This window comes from Plutella xylostella, chromosome 30 (assembly GCF_932276165.1).
Source record: "Plutella xylostella chromosome 30, ilPluXylo3.1, whole genome shotgun sequence".
Classification (NCBI taxonomy): domain Eukaryota; kingdom Metazoa; phylum Arthropoda; class Insecta; order Lepidoptera; family Plutellidae; genus Plutella; species Plutella xylostella.
This window is the reverse complement of record NC_064010.1, coordinates 4,909,192-4,926,378: the sequence shown is the minus strand read 5'-3', so window position 1 is coordinate 4,926,378 and position 17,187 is coordinate 4,909,192. Positions and strand designations below refer to the sequence as shown.

The 17,187-nt window shown below is 38.8% G+C and overlaps 2 protein-coding genes and 1 long non-coding RNA gene across 3 annotated transcripts in view; 2 read left to right on the top strand and 1 right to left on the bottom strand.

Annotated features, from left to right (window-relative positions):
- The window catches only part of LOC105387865 (dynein axonemal intermediate chain 7), a 38,794-nt gene extending 36,675 nt beyond the window's left edge, over nucleotides 1–2,119 (bottom strand). The window contains exons 1-2 of the mRNA XM_048631992.1: nucleotides 2,073–2,119; nucleotides 1,610–1,732 (exon numbers count right to left, since the gene is read on the bottom strand). The gene's annotated coding sequence lies outside the window, so the exon portion shown is untranslated. The remainder of the gene's footprint in view (nucleotides 1–1,609; nucleotides 1,733–2,072) is intronic.
- Nucleotides 2,120–3,634: 1,515 nt separating this feature from the next.
- LOC125491064 lies at nucleotides 3,635–4,532 on the top strand. The gene is made up of 2 exons (XR_007268093.1): nucleotides 3,635–3,994; nucleotides 4,397–4,532. It is a non-coding gene; the product is annotated as an uncharacterized LOC125491064 (long non-coding RNA).
- Nucleotides 4,533–5,349: 817 nt separating this feature from the next.
- On the top strand, nucleotides 5,350–17,187 carry LOC105392472 (putative fatty acyl-CoA reductase CG5065). The gene is made up of 13 exons (XM_038121446.2): nucleotides 5,350–5,588; nucleotides 10,823–10,953; nucleotides 11,510–11,600; nucleotides 12,000–12,072; nucleotides 12,329–12,419; nucleotides 13,412–13,557; nucleotides 13,856–13,965; nucleotides 14,149–14,232; nucleotides 14,902–15,010; nucleotides 15,346–15,523; nucleotides 15,609–15,679; nucleotides 15,868–16,125; nucleotides 16,442–17,187. The coding sequence occupies exons 1-13, from the start codon at nucleotides 5,498–5,500 to the stop codon at nucleotides 16,560–16,562; spliced, it is 1,554 nt and encodes a 517-aa protein (XP_037977374.2). The 5' UTR covers nucleotides 5,350–5,497; the 3' UTR covers nucleotides 16,563–17,187.

Genomic DNA, 17,187 nt, shown 5'->3' with positions numbered 1-17,187 from the left:
CTTGATATTATTTTTTGTATGTAAAGCCCCATCCATACGCTTGCTGTTTGTCACAAACACGGCAAACAGCAAACAAAGTCGCAAACACCAACCACAATCACCGAACACAAACAGCCATCCACATGCTCGGCGAACGCTCTTAACATTCCGAACCGGCAAACACGGCGGACGACGAGCTATTACTTTCGGGTTGACATATTTTTATTATATAAATTAAAGCAAGAGAAAGAAAAAAGGAAAATAAGAAGAAAGCAAAGACGATGGTGGGATAATAATAATAATTAAAAAAAAAACTGACTTCTTCTTTTTAATTATTATTTTATTTTATAGTTTTTAGTTTATTTGCAATAATTTTTAATCAAAAGTAAGATGCAAATGATACCAAAAAGTCCTACTAATCAATACGAATCATTCAAGCCTAAACACGAGGTAGTTGCTATATACCGTTGAGGAGTTCCCTTGACTGCCTTCCGTTTCCATCATCAGATCAGCTCAAGGTCACCATCATATTTTTTTGTTACAAGAACTATATTTATGTTTTTAATTTCATTAGATTCGGTTAATATGTGTCCAAAATGGAAATTCATACCCTGTTTTTACCCCTTTACCCACCCTTAGGGGTGAGATAAAATTCTGAAAAAAAATGGGACCACCTGGGAGCTCAACCCAATACAAAAAAAAAAAGAATTTTCAAAATCGGTTCATAAACGGCGGAGTAATCGGTGAACATACATAAAAAAAAAATGCGCGCCAACGAAAAAGTGTAGCAAGTTGATACGTCCGCCTCCCGCAATGCTAGCGCGCATACTGATCGCTGCCAGACGTGTGGATACGTAGCGAACTGTTTGCCGAACATCCTTTGATCTGGCAAGAAAAACCGACACCGATGCCGAACACTGGCGAACACAAACAGGCAAACAACGACAAACACCCATCCACACGTCAGTGTTTGCTGTTTGCTGTTTGCTGTTTGCTGTTTGCCATTGTTCGCCGAGCGTGTGGATGGGGTATTATCTGTTACCCAATAAATGACAATGGGCGTTTTGGGACCTATGTCCAATAAAGATGAGACATACATCGTTGGATAGCTCTTTTCAAGTGAGCAAAAAAGTATTATGACGACAAATCCGTATAAGTTGTCCATTTTGAAATATATTCATCGGAAGGAAGTATTTTTCTATGGCATTGCACTCTCTCTCCTGATGACAGTTAGGGCGTAATACACGTAAACACGTATTATTGAAATGGGAGAAATTACTTTCAACTGGTTTTATTTACTGAGATAATAAACAAATATAAAATTATATGAAATATGATCATTTTGTTATAAAAATTAAAAATGAATGTGAAAAACTAACAAAAACATTAAAATTACAGAAATAAAATATAAAAACTTTCAAGGTACGATTATTCTAATTGGACAGTAAATCAAGACTAGCGCTTCCGTTATTCATATTCTACAAAAAAATACCTCTTTAACGACGTATCACTCATTTCTATTGGTGCTGGTCCCAGCTTCCATATATTGGTGCCCATCATTATTTATTATGCGTCTTGATACGCCACTATTAGGGGTCACCTTCCATACACCCTGATGCTGATGGCATACCTTCAACGGGCGGCGGCGGCAGGGACTCGAAGCTGGCACTGCTGTAGGAGGTGTCCGTGTACTGCTGGTCCTCCACGTCTGTCTCCAGGTCGGTCGTGAGCAGCAGCTCTTCGGGGTCTGATGCTGTATGGAACAAAATGAGTTTATAGGTCTCGTTCAGTTTACAAAATAAATCAATCCGACAATGCATACTTTGAAACGTCCACAAGATTTAATATTTAAGTACTCACAATTAACCTTGCACTTGGTAGCCCTAAATGAGCTCAGAACATATTTTGTGGCTTAATAAACTTTTTTAGTGTTGGCACTTGTTTCTTTTGCAAAATTAAAGTCGAACTCTAGGTAGGTAAAAGGGTAACTCGGAAGAATTAGGCAACAGTTTATCCCGGAATCTCACGGGAAATTGTTCAAAGCGTCGCGGAAATCGGGATCACAAGTGTTTGTTTCAATAAAATAGTCTTACCTGTGTCCTCAGCAGTCTGAAAAGAAAAGTGAGCATTAAAATACAATATTATGCCACAATATTATATAGCCACCCACTTTTCGCAGCACATTTGTACTCACGTGATAGTTTGCGAACCATATCGCCGTTATGGAATAAGTACAATGCACTTAGGATACACATCTAGAATCTAGATGTGCAGGTTCCCTCACGATGTTTTCCATCACCGGCACCGTAAGTGTACGTGATATTATTGTACTTAAACTTCTTAATTGAAAACACAATTGAAAGAATTCATTGGTACAAACCAGGATTTGAATCCACGGCCTCTCGATTGAGAGGACGACGCCTTATCCATTACGCCACCACCGCTCTAAATATAGACTATACAAGCTATAGACTCTATATCGAGGTTATTTATAAGTTTAGTGTACTTACGTACAATCGGTATAATTACACCGAATATTGTTCCGAGGATCATGGATTCGATTCCCGCCTGGGGCAGATAGTTATTATAGTGCTATAAGACATGAGTGCTTAATTGGGATGTTGGTGACAACATTATCACAGTGGCAAAAGGATTAGCCGGTCAGACAAGTTTTGCATATTTATATTATTGAGTAAGTATAAGTACTTACATAATATGTAGGTAAGTACCTACTTTTGATGTTATAGGTACGTACTTAACTACGAGCAATTTTTACCTTTTTTCCATCCTTCTTTTTATTTTTGCCTTTCTTCTTATTTTTGTCTTTTTTGGGGTCGGTCTTAGGCTAAAATAAATCGATTTCAATAATTATTGATATTCAATGTTAATGCAAGTCGAAGTGTCATGTGGGCCAGCCCTATTTCCCTTAGAACGCAATACCAGTGAGGTAAAAGAGTTCTCGTGTGGAGACCAAGAACTGGCAAGCGTAGTTGCGCCCTCCGACCCGCTGGACTGACGACCTTAGTCAGGTAGTGGCTGGATGAGGAAGGCAGAGGACAGAGTGTTGTGGCGCTCCTTGGGAGAGGCCTATGTCCAGCAGACGCTTAGGGACTGATGATGATGATAAAGGATGGTACCTAGATGTGTTCGAAGGTTTTATGTTACATCATTGGTCAAATGGTCAACCTACTTATATACCTACATACGACGTTCTCTTCATACCTTTTTAGCATCCTTTTTATCTTTACCCTTCTTCTTTTCTTTCTTAGCCATGTCTTTTTTATTTACAAAATAAAAATGTTCTCAAAAATGTAAATTATCTCAAAAATAAACATAATAAACAAGAATAATGTTTTGTTTACTAACAAAAACCGTGTCAGCTGCATGGGCTTTTCAGCTAATACAAAATGTCACTCTTATTTTTCAAGCTCTAATTTTTTGTTTGTGAGCACATCTATAGATGGCGCTGTAATGAGAATTATAATAATGATAATTGAGTCCAAATAATATCTGGCAACATTATTTTACTATTATTTATTTTTAATACTGGTAATTATTAAAACTCCGGCAATGGTACGTTTCTTTACAGTCAAAATATTACGTCAAATTCAACTGCTATAATAGTTATTAAATATTTTAGTATCTAGTTATTCACGAAAATTTAATAAAATAAAACATTACATATATATTTATATTACTAATACTGACATCAATATGTTTAAAAAATATAGAATTTGCATACTACAAAATATTTCAGTGTGTATATGTCATTCACGCAATGTGTGCATAATACGGAACGTTATTTGTTATTACGGCCGCCATAATACAAATAACTTTTTCGGATTTTTGTGATTTTATCGACAACTCTAGCTTTTTCGTGGACTCTGATTTGCCTCCTCACCTTCTGACCTTTGCGAGTACTATAATTGACCTTGATTTGCCTTTTGATTTGGATTTTGTACTATGGCGTCGAAACATAAGTGTTTTATTCCTGGTTGTGACCAGAATGAAAAACGTAAGTACTTACCTACATATATTCACTAATTAATGTTCCGACTTTGGACGAGTGTTGTGTCTACCGTCGTAAAATTAAGTTTGATGTAATCTAGCTGAAGGATTGGTGCTTAGTGGCGGCTTATCAAGCTATGTACAACTCGGTTGCCAAAAGAATGGACCTGATACCGTATTCATAGCAACTCGGCGATACCGTAATGGATCGCGTTCGTAGTTCATCGACGCTCAAGCGAAACCAAGAGTAGAAACCAGTATCCCGCGCGGCATTAAACTATGAACTCCATATCATTGGTACAGGCCAGGATTTGAACCCACAGCCTCTCGATTGAGAGGACGAGGCCTTATCCATTACGCCACCACGGCTCTCCGTCATGCTGGTTAAATATAAATATTTTTATTGCAGGTGAAACCACCAGTACCTTACATAGGTTCCCCAATCCTGATAAGGATGCTGGAAGATTCAGAAAATGGACCAATGCTATTGGTGGAATGTTATGTGTGGAGTATTATAAAAAAAGAAATAAATGTCGAAAACCTTATCCTGATGTATTAATTTATCCCCGTTATTTTATTCACGTAGGTATTTAATAGATACAAATAGCTAGAAATAAATCAAAATACCTATGTATTACCATTAGTGCTATATATGAAATTTAGTTCCTGGGCACATCTACAGCTGGCGCTGATATCATCGTGTGACTGATAGCTCTATTCTCAGAATAATTAATGTACTCTGTGGTCAGCTGTCAAAATGCAACATTGTATTCCTTCACTCCTTTGAAGAAGGACTTTATAATGGTAACTGAACTTTATGTTACCTAGAAGAGTCTGACTATGATAACTTTGCGATGGGAAAATATGGGACATACTTTTAGTTACTTACTTTTTTCTATAACGGCTTATAGCCATTTATTATAATATAAATTAGGTAATTAGGCACCTCACTCTGAACTAATATTTAGGTAAGTATAAGTACCTAACAAGTACGTTGTTAAATGAATTTAGGTCAGTCATTTATTTGCCTTTTACAAATACAGGATGGAATTTAATCATTGATCGGCTGTAGGCAGGTCAATGTGTCTAAGGCTGTCTAATCACCATGATGACCAATCAGCCCATCACGTTCCAACTGCTGGGACACGGGTCTCCTTCCAACAAAGGAAAAGATTTAGGCTGTCTAATCCGACATAACTATTATTAAAACTAAAAAAACTCAACTCTCTCACTCTCTACACATTATAGGTTAGCCGTGTCGTCATCACTACAAAAGTACCGAAGGTTAACCTTAACAAAATCATCAAGCATTCATTAAATTTAATCATGAATGCAAAGACAGTCACTTGAACTCGGCTGGCCGCGCCGGTCACTCACTTTTGAAAATTTAAATTAAAACTTTTTACGGTCGCCATTTTGTGTTTTTTAAACATTAATATTTTTTTCGGCGACAATTTTTTTTTGGCTGCGATATTATTTTAATTTTGTTTCCTTTTAAAGTGTTGCCATCATGGGTTTCTTAGAAGATCGGGATCTCAGTAATTTGCCAACGATTCCTGAATTTTATAAAGGGAAAACTATTTTGATCACTGGCGGCTCGGGTAAGTACCTCTAACTAATTTTTTTTCATAAAGTATAACTAAGTAGGTACTTACCTACATAAAAATATTATATTTATATAATAGTAGCTCATTGAGATCTTTGAGTCAGTGGTGACTTGCAAGTGAGTCACCAGCTTCTTTCATACTCATGTGATAAGTAGGATACTTATACAGGGTGTTGCAAAATTGGTATACTAAGCCGAAACCTACATGTGCAGCATGGTATATCTAAGCTCGAATCTGAAATCAGAATTTGGAAATACGCGAAAAAAATATATTTTCCCATAGTAAAAAGTCACGTGACCAACAAAGTTTCTATGGAAAATGATTTTTTTTTTTTGCGAATTTTCAAATTCTGATTTCAGTTTCAGGCTTAGATATACCATGCTGCACATGTAGGTTTCGGCTTAGTATACCCTTTTTGCAACACCCTGTAGAAAAGTTAAGTCCCATGGTTAATGTAGCTCAGTATGTCGGATACATTGAGCAGCTGACGGATGTACACTGATAAAATGCCACCTGTGTAGTATATATCTCGTTTTTAATTTTAGTATGCGAACTAATAGAATAAGGTTGCTCGTATTATACTTTACGATTGCGAAACAGTAGAATATAAGTCAGAAGAAAGAAAATCAGCCAGATTATATAAGTTAATATCTACTACCCTACAAAGCAACAATGGTCGCTGCACCCTAAATCTCAAGAATTCTGACTCGTTTTCACACATTAGAAAGTAAAGTTAAGAAGAACTTTGAAAGTTATTCACTCAAGTAAAAAACTGGTCCACTTACTCAAGTGAAAAACTGGTCCATCGTCACAATAAATGACAACAGTGACATGAACATGGGGACAAGTTCCTATCCTAGGGCGTCAACTAGGCACTAAGCTTTTAATTCGCTCTCGTTTCACATAAGTACCTAACCCTATTATATTTATATTCATTATACTTACCCGCAATATGACAGCGTGGGGGACTAGACCTAAAACCCTTCCTTTATTGGAAGGAGACCCGTGGCCCAGCAGTGGGGACGTAATGGGTATTGTAGTACTTACCTTAGGTACAAGTACAACCTATTTCTCACGTAGAATTGGATTCACTGCAAGCGTGTGAATTATTTTCATACAAAGTTAGAAAAGTAGTTAGTAGTTAGCCATTAAGTATATTACCTAACCTAGTATTTAGGTACCTAGTATTCTAGGTACTTTTGAGTTGTATACTTACCCCCTTATTCATAGAGAAGTTACAGAACGTTTTAACTAATAAACTGTTTTGTCCCTCTCCGATAAAGAACAATTTGTTCTTTGACAGAGAGGGACAAAACGGCAAAAGGGGTTGTGCGGCAGGTTAACGCCCTGCCCATGGAAAAAACTATTGTTACGAAACCGAGAAAAGAGAAATTACGATTTGATCCCAAAACTAACGACACTAGGCATGATATTAAGGAACTCCGATTAGCTTCGTGGAATGTGCGCTCTCTATTCCGAGTTGGCGCCATGTATCAGGTGAATGCCGAATTAAAGAAATATGGCATCGAAATAGCAGCCCTGCAAGAAGTAAGGTGGCCGGGAAAAGGAGAGTGCAATGTCGACAGTAACACTGTTCTATTTTACAGCGGTAGTGATCATGGCGAACACATGTACGGCACTGGTTTTATGGTCTCTAGAAACATGATCGGGAGTGTGATCAGATTTGATGCTGTGTCAGACAGAATATCTGTGCTGCGTCTAAAAGGCAAGTTCTGCAACTACTCTATCATAAATGTCTACGCTCCAACAGAGATGTCAGAAGACAGTAAAAAGGACGAGTTCTATGACCATCTAGAAGAGACATATGATCAACTACCGAGTTTTGATGCAAAACTATTGATTGGAGATTTTAACGCACAAGTGGGAAGAGAAGCAGCTTTCATGCCTACTATTGGAAAACACAGCAAGCATGCCACAACAAACGACAATGGTCTGAGACTGATATCATTTGCAACAGCAAGGGCGCTAGTAATCAAGAGCACAATGTTCCCTCATAAAGATATCCACAAAGGTACCTGGAAGTCACCTGATGGAAAAACAGTGAACCAGATCGATCATGCCGTGATAGATGACAGACACAAAAGCACCATACAGGATGTGCGTTCGTACAGAGGGCCTGACTGTGACAGCGATCACTATCTGCTTGGTATCCAACTCAGGGCAAGGATCACGGTAAAAAGAAGGAATAACACCAGAAAAGAGGAGCCGATTAACTTAGACAACCTAAGAGACCCAGATATAAGAGAAAAGTTTCGATTAGAGTTGAATAACAGGTTTAACCAGCTCACGGTTGACGCGGATATTGACAATCACTGGGATAGTGTGAAACACACAGTAAAAACAACAGCTGTTAAAGTACTGGGAAGAAAAAGAAACACCAAAAGAAGAAAGTGGTGGAATCAGGACTGCGAAGAGATTGTCAAGGAAAGGCGGAAATGTAAAATCCAGGCTGAGAATAACGAGGAATGGGTTGCCAAATATAAGAAGGTCCAAACGGAAGCTAGAACGATCATTAAGCGAGCCAAAAGACAGCATCTGGACAACATCGTAAGAGGGATGGAGACACTCCTCAGAGCTAACGAGTCACGGAAATTCTATAAGGAAGTAAGCTCCTGCAAGAAAGGCTACCAACCCACGGCTCAGTTCCTTGAAGACGATGATGGAAACCTGATATCGGACAGAGATACTATCATGACCTGCTGGCGCGACTATTTCCAGCAACTGCTCAACTGCCAACCACTCGAGGAACAAGTACCCCGCTCTATGGAACACAATAGCGAAATCGTGGAACCCCCGACCTTTGAAGAAGTCCGTGAAGCCATAATGAGACTCAAAAACCACAAAGCACCGGGCATTGACGATCTACCCTCCGAATTGTGGAAATACGGCGGGGGTCGAGTACAGTCGGAACTATTCCAGTTACTGTGCAAGATCTGGGAAGAGGAAAAGCAGCCAAAGGAATGGAACCTAGGAGTGATCTGCCCCGTACACAAAAAAGGGTCCAAAAAGAAGTGTACCAACTATCGTGGCATTGCGTTGCTCCCGACAGCGTATAAGGTCCTGTCCTACGTGTTGCTCAAGCGATTGGAGCCATACACGGAAAAAATCCTTGGTGATTATCAGTGTGGCTTTAGACGCAACCGTAGTACAGTCGATCAGATCTTCCTCCTGAAGCAGCTTATGGAGAAGAAATGGGAATACGCGCAGAGCATCCATTCACTTTTCGTGGACTTTACTAAGGCGTACGACAGCATTGATCGAGAAGCGCTGTTCACTATCCTACGCAACTTTAAAATACCGGCAAAAATAGTGAGCATGGTTGAGGTTGCCACAAAGGAGAGTAGGATGAAGGTTCGTGTTGGAGGAGAACTGACGGATGAGTTCGCGGTGGTCACCGGTCTAAAGCAGGGGGATGCCCTATCGCCTATGCTTTTCAACCTAGCCCTGGAGCATGTTCTCAGAGGAGTTTTAGAACTTGACTTCGGGCTACAACTCAATGGAAAGCACAAGGTGGTTGGCTATGCCGATGACCTAGCGGTGCTGGGCAAAACAGCTGAAGAGGTTCGGAAAGCTGCGAAACTCCTTGATACAGAAGCCGGAAAAATTGGTTTAAGAATAAACCGCGGAAAATCCGAATATCTCCACATGAAGCGCTACAACGACAAGTCCGTTCGCAGACAAGACCTGCATGTTGGAGATGTGACGTACAAAGGGGTCTCCCGGTTTAAATACCTAGGTTGCACTGTCACGGATACGAACACTCGCGACGAGGAAATCGATACCCGCATCCAAAGCTTCCTGCGCTGCAGTGCCGCTTTGCATAAAGTGTTGACGTCTAGGCTTCTGAGCAGAAACACCAAACTCAGAATTTACAAAACGGTAATAAGACCGATACTGATGTACGGGTGTGAGGCCTGGACGTTAACGCAGAAAGAAGAGAGCAAACTGCTGGTGGCGGAACGGAAGGTCCTAAGGAAGATCTTTGGCCCAAGACAGAGACCCGATGGAAGCTGGAGAGTCCTGAAAAACGCCGAACTGGAAGATCTGATGGCGGGGGCTAACATAGTGGGAGAAACAAAAGCCCACAGACTTCGCTGGCTAGGCCATCTCCAGAGAATGGGAGAAGATCGTAGCGCAAAAAGAGCCTACATGGGCCGTCCGACGGGGCGCCGACCGGTGGGCCGGCCCAGGTACCGCTGGAGTGACGCGGTGGAGGCGGACCTGCGCGAGCTACAAGTCGTTGACTGGCGGGAGACTGCACTGGACCGTCAGAAGTGGCGATCTCTTGTATCGGAGGCCAAGACTCACTTTGGGTCGCTGAGCCAGCGGAGTAAGTAAGTAAGTAAGTTAAAACGTATTGTAACTTTTCTATGAATAAAGGGGTTAGTGTGTTGAGAAATAGGCATCTAAGTATTAAGTCCAACTATCATTAGGTTTATGTTTAACAATTAAATAACTTACCTACCTAACAAAATAAATAATCAAATTGAAAAGTCATTAAAAACCCAAAGTCGTTCACCCGTTGGTTTGAATTAAAGCATAATTTACCATAATCAAACACTTTTGATTGAAGAAAGTCCATTATTTAAGTAGGTAGATACTTTACTTATGTATTTAGGTAGACTTAGGTCTAGAGGTCAAACTGAGGATAAATTATTAAGCATTACCAAAAAATGATTGTATAATTAATTCATCCATCATTTCCCGTACATAATTTATTACTTACTAAGAAGGCTATGTAGCATCTGATTCATCGTCAAAACTTACACAGAAGCAGCTAAGAGGCTGTAAAACAAGGGTGAAGAAGTTACGCTTCTAAAGTCTGTTATTAATCTCAGATAAGTACTAAATTGACAGATTCTGGACGTTTCATCAACAGTCGCTTTTGTCCCGCCACTGACTATATTATCTATCTGAGATAAAAAAACATACTTTATTACATAACTAGCTGTCCCCGCGAGCTTCGCTTCGCCTTAAAAAGTTTTCCCGTGGGAATTCCGGGATAAAAAGTAGCCTATGTTCTTTCTCAGAGTCTAGACCATATGTATACCAAATTTCATTCAAATCCGTTCAGTAGTTTTGGCGTGAAAAGGTAACAGACAGACAGACAGACAGACAGACACAGTTACTTTCACATTTATAATATTAGTAAGGATGAAAGTAGACCAGTCGAAAGTTCGTAACTTAGAATATCTTTATGCTTTCAGGCTTCATGGGTAAAGTCCTGATCGAGAAGCTACTCTACTCTTGCTCGGAGCTGGACCGCATCTACCTGCTGATGCGGACCAAGAAGGGAGTCAGGTCGGAGGATCGACTCACTGAGCTGTATAATTCACCGGTTAGTGCCTACAGAGTTTCTGAGTTTCAGCACTATATGTATAGAGTGTTGCGAAAGTGGTATACTAAGCCCTGTATAATTTACTAGTTAGTACCTACCTCTACCTACACAGTTACAGATTTTAATTCTAGTTTTCTTTCAAGGGGGTCACTGTACACAAAAATGTGCTTCTCTATATTAAATACATATAGACGAATTGAGAACCTCCTCCTTTTTTCGAAGTCGGTTAAAAAATCACGTGACTATCAAAGATCTATCGAGAAGCAAATTGATATTTCGCGAATTTTATTGACCCTTGAGTCACCCCCTTAGACAGTCTTCGGCTTAGTATACCACTTTTGCAACACTTTGTATGGTGTTTGTTTACGTGGTATTTACTGTATGAAAAACAAAGCTATGTCACAAAATCGTTTTTTTTAAATACCTAATTAGGTTGATAGAACAGTCTATCTCTGCACAAGTTAGTAACCGTTAACACTGAAAAATCTTTTAAGAAGTTGTCAGTTCGTTAAAAAGTTATCATGGTTAGATTAATGTTATTAATTGTTGCTTGCAGTGGTGTTTCGACCGTCTGAAGAAGGAGATGCCGGATATCTTCATGTCCAAAGTGTCAGTGGTCGCCGGGGACGTCATGGAGATCGGACTAGGTAAGGCACTTACCTTCAACTAGGAGAGATTAGTCAAAAGTCAAATTACAACATAGTCTTAGGCACTCCTCCCGGCACTGCAATCTCGTGCAGTGAGCCTTAAATTTCACAAACAGGAAATAAGTATGTTGCTTATTATAAAATGACTCTCGACCTTTTGAAAAATATGAATCAAGATGAAGTACAGATAGGGGCAAAGAAACCTGACCCCCGAACTTGTCTTGACAACTATCATTCGGATTCTTCGGATTATTTGCATTGTATTTGAAACTACATACTTACTTAATTACTTAGTAAATGTTACTTCGTTTTGACTTCGCGATACCCCCGCTGACCTCGGTTCTAGTGACATCCTGCCTGAGATTTCGATGAACTATAAATAACGCATTGAATTTTCAGGAGTAAGCGCTGAAGACAGAGCCATGTTGATCAACAAAGTAAACATTATCTTCCATGTTGCAGCTAGTGTAAGGTTGAAATCTCTTTCTACATAATTTTACAAGAGTATAATTTACCAATCTTCTATTTATGATGGCTGGTTTACACGGGCTTCGTAGCTAAGCGCTTAGTACTTGTCATCGACTTGTCGCTTAGTAAATAGGATCGATCTCTATTCACTTGCACTATTCACAAACACTAAAAAAGCCATCGCTCTTAGCTTATTATCGTATGGTTTATTAAATGTTATGATGTTATATCTCATTAATTTATTGATTGTATTTCTACAGATTTGACGACCCACTGAGCTTAGCAGTTAAACTGAACTTGCGAGGCACACGCGAGATCGTGGAGCTCGCTAAAGAAGTCAAGGACTTAAAAGTAAGTTAAAGTTACAATTAAAACTTAATCACTTAAGAAAATGTTACTTTTACCTACAGTAAGTTTAAAAGACTTCCTTTTTTAATATCTAATTAATCAATTATAGCCGTCTTTCTGCTGATATGATTATGAGGATACATTAGTAAAATTGTGATGTGTTTCCAAGAATGTCTCTCACAGTATTTTTTTTCATGACGAAGAACCGTTTACCTCACGCTAGGTATTTTCCAAAAGGGCTCACCCTTAGTTTGTAAAGCTAATACCGTTCGGGGCTACTGTTTGTCGACGATACGATAAGAAGAAATATGATGATAATAATAATAATAATAATAAAAAACGTTTATTCCGTGCCATCGCACACACACAGAAAAAGAAAGAAAACATAATGAAAAACAGTAATAAATGAACACAAAGACATTATGACTAAACAAAAGAAATAAATTAGAGGATATGTGTGCGTTGTCTGGCACCGAAACGGACGGCGGCTCAGCTAAGGCGGTAGAAGATAATATATTACCTACTACCGCGCTGATTTTCAGCCGCTTCCCTTTATGATGCCACTGACGTAGTATTGTATATTTATGTATAAATAGGTAGTTATGGCAAGTGCACGGCCGGCAGCTGTGAACCAAGGTCACCCGGGGTACTTCACACGCATAAGCGGTTCGTGTTTTCAGCGGCCCCGAGTGCCTCACGCGGCTGTAAAAGGCTTTCAGTGCCTACGCTGCCGCCGTGCTGCGCCCACACTGTGCCATAAACTGTAAATAAATATATGATTGTGATTTAAAACGTAATTAGAAATATCATGCAGTGAATCTGTAGGCGAGTGGTATATTTTTGTGTAATGAATAATTCAATTTTACGATGGATATTGGGAATGAAGTCATAGACTAAAGGTATGTAATTACTAAATAAATTCTTATTATATTATATATATAATGATTTAAGCTAAGCTAATACATCTTAAAATATCCCTCTTTCCCTCTCCCCAGGTGCTAGCGCACGTATCTACCTCCTACTCCAACACGAACCGCAACCCCGTGGAGGAGGTGATGTACCCGCCGCACGCGGACTGGAGGCAGACCCTGGAGGTGGCCGAGACCATGGACGAGCACACGCTGCGGACGTTGACGCCTAAGTTAGTATGGTTGAAGATATTTTTAGAAACGGGATGATTCCTGCTGCTTATTTAGTGTCCGAGGTAGGGCAAACAAGAGATAATAGTAAAAAGTCACGCCAAAGTGTGTATGGAAAAGCAACTTTTTGTTCAAAAGTTGTTCAGTATGTGTGTTCCCTATGTCACCCCTTTCAACTTAGGGTACTCTTGTTGTTTTGTTTTGTACATTTTTCGTTGAGGCACCTTTCGTACACCCCCAAGGCTAAGAAGAATGTTATTATATTTGGTGTCTCTCATAGTGTCATTGTGTTTGTTTCAGATATTTAGGTGAAATACCAAATACGTATACCTTCACGAAGCAACTAGCAGAGCACGTGGTTTATGAGCAACGAGGACGGTTACCCATAGTAATTATTAGGCCTTCTATTGGTTAGTATATTTTACATTTATTTCCACTAAGTACTTACATATTTCGTTTAAGACCTCTTGAGTCACCCTGTTTAACTATTAGGTAATGCTCAGTCAATCTGGTCAGTAACCGTTTGTGACAAGGGAGGACCGAATGTGACTATGTATGTAGGTATTAACAAATTATTATATTTTGTATTTCAGTAATCAGTAGTCTGTCGGAGCCGTTACCAGGGTGGATAGAAAACTTCAACGGCCCAGTTGGTATTCTCGTAGCATGTGGAAAAGGTAAATAAAATTATCACATTAAAATTGTTGCAATGAACTTTCAAATAATTACCTACTAATATTTAATAAAGTTTCTTAATAATTGAAGTGTTTACCGTGGTTATAGGTACCATGAATCCTAGACTTAATTCCCGGGTTTTTGATAGATTAAATTCTCTCTTACTAATGTTTGGGTTGCTTGAATCTTTAAGTTTTTTATTTCATCACGACCCATTACGTCCCCACTGCTGGGGCACGGGTCTCCTTCCAATGAAGGAAGGGTTTAGGCCTAGTCCACCACGCTGGCCAAGTGCGGGTTGGTGGACCCCAACACAAGCAAGCTTGTGCTGAGAGAGTTGTCGGGTAAGTGGGCAACCCGACTGTCAGATGTTTTCAAGCCGCCCGAAGGCCTCTGACTAGGCTTAACGACTGCTGCTGAAGCAGCAACCGGGACCCACGGCTTAACGTGCCGTCCGAAGCACGGAAGCGTCCAGAAAAGCACCACTTGAAATTGGTCACCCATCCAATGGCTGACCGTGTCAGTTGTTGCTTAACCTCAGCGATCAGTTACGATCACTGAGCCCCCCGCTCGACTACGGACGCTTCAACAATTTTTATTTATTATTAAGTAACTATTACCACCTGTTATTTAATTATATTACTTATGAATATTATTACTACATTACCTAGGGATCATGCGGAGCATCTACACAGACCCTGATCTAGTGTCGGACTACATCCCAGTAGATATTGCCATCAAGAACTTCATCGCTGCTTCGTGGCTACGTGGAACGAAGAAGTAAGTTATCTTAATAAAAACAGCAATAAAATCGTTTAAAATAATAACAAAAGTATTTTGTATTTGTGAACAATGATTTAGAGTCGACGTATATTCAAATAGAACCATCATAATTTGTCCAAATTTAACAAGAACTATGTGCCCAATTACTTAAAAAATATTATAAAACGTACTGCAAATTGGTATAGCTATTAAAAGTATCCAATGAATATAAGAAATAAATCGTAATAATCAGTTGCCTTATAAGACAAAAACACAATTGTTTACCTTGATGATGTAATGATATGACATAAAAACAATTATGATTAGTTACCTATAAAATAATATTTTTTCAGACTGGAACCAACAGACGACATTGAGATTTACAATTGCTGTGCTGGAGATCTCAACCATATAAAAATGGGTGAATTAGTTGATATTGGCAAGAGACTGGCCGTGGCGTATCCATTGAACGACATGCTGTGGAATGTTGGTGGCGATCTAACTACCTCTAAAACAATCCATTACATTAAGGTAATAAATTCATCAATTTCAAATGTAGAACAACTCTAGTTTTTTTTAATCCAAACATTTTAAATGTGTTCTTAAAACATTGCAGGTCATTTTATTCCACTTGTTGCCAGCGATCTTCGTTGATGCTGTCCTATGGCTGCTTGGAAAGAAACCAATGTAAGTTAAAATATACGCTTAAATGTAAATTACTGCGGTCCAAGCAACGATAAACAACATAGCTACTTATGCTTAAATATTTTGAAATGACCCAGAAATAAATAGCATCATTATTTTTGGGTACGTGGCCCACTTATAGAGCCGATGTCTTGGACAAATGCAAACCCAAAAACTACAATTACTTACAGGTTGATCAAAGTCCAACGCCGCATATACATTGCCAACCTGGCCCTCCAGTACTACATCACACAGCAATGGAGCTTCACCAATACGAATTTCGTCGCATTACGAGAATGTATAAAAAAGGAAGACAAAGATAAGTTTTACTATGACGTTGAGGGCGTAGATGTGTACGAATATTTTAAGAAATCCGTCGAGGGCGGCCGAAGATATTTACTCAAGGAGAAAGATGAAGATTTGCCGAAGGCTAGGGCGCATTATGCAAGGTTTGTTAATTAACCCATAATAGGCCAGTTCTACATAAAAAAATCATTAATTCACAAGTCGCTAAATAATACATGCCCAGAACTGGGCCACTGATCATTGGTATTCTTCCTTAATCCAATGGGATAAAGTTCAAAAAGACACATAAATCATTGGTTTTCTTCCTTAACTCAATGGGATAAAGTTCAAAACGATGTTGGATTCATAATAATTTAGCTCCATTAAGAGATGGGGAAAGCCAAAGAAAGATAGTTGTGGCGATCGTTTAGATAAACCTTTTTGCCTAGGTCGTTATTTTTTCTTATTTGTTCTTTTCAGGGTCGTCATCCTCGACAAACTGACGAAGTGTATTTTCTACGGATACCTGTTCTGGTGGATATTGAACTCACACTGGTTCCAGAGCTGTCTACTGAGTCTGAAGGAGACTTTCGTTTTTTAGAAGGAATATTAGAATATTTCAATTTTTAAATAAATGATAACAATAATTGCCGTATATTTTCTAGACTACAATGTCGTTTTGCATTTTTTTGCATAAATTAAATGGATTTTATGCCCTAGATCAATTTTAAGGAGAGCTTAGAGTAAATTAAAATCTTTACTTATATTATTATCATAATTTTCGTTTATTATTTGTACAATTAATTACAATAGAAAATAAGTAATACACATGTTGTTTTACATTAAAATACTTTATAAATTTTGGTATAGAATTATTTAATGCTGATGATATGTCCGCAGGTTAAAAAAAAACTTGCATGATCATGTAACAATGATGATGTCGATTATGTAGTCACAAATTCAAATTTTAGAGCTGTCAAATCCCCAATTTCTTTGTTTAAAATTTGACTCTATAAGGGTTTCCGTAAACAATTTTTCCACCGGCAAAATTAATATTTTGACATCGCTAAAATTAAATTTTGTGCCTTCAGAATCGAAATCAATATTATACATAGGTATATTTGAAAACACCTGTTTTCATGACTTTATTTAATCTCAGTTCCAGATCATTCTTGCTACCCAAGAGAGGTCAGGTTTCTATGGCCCATACTGTACATTACAGTAAC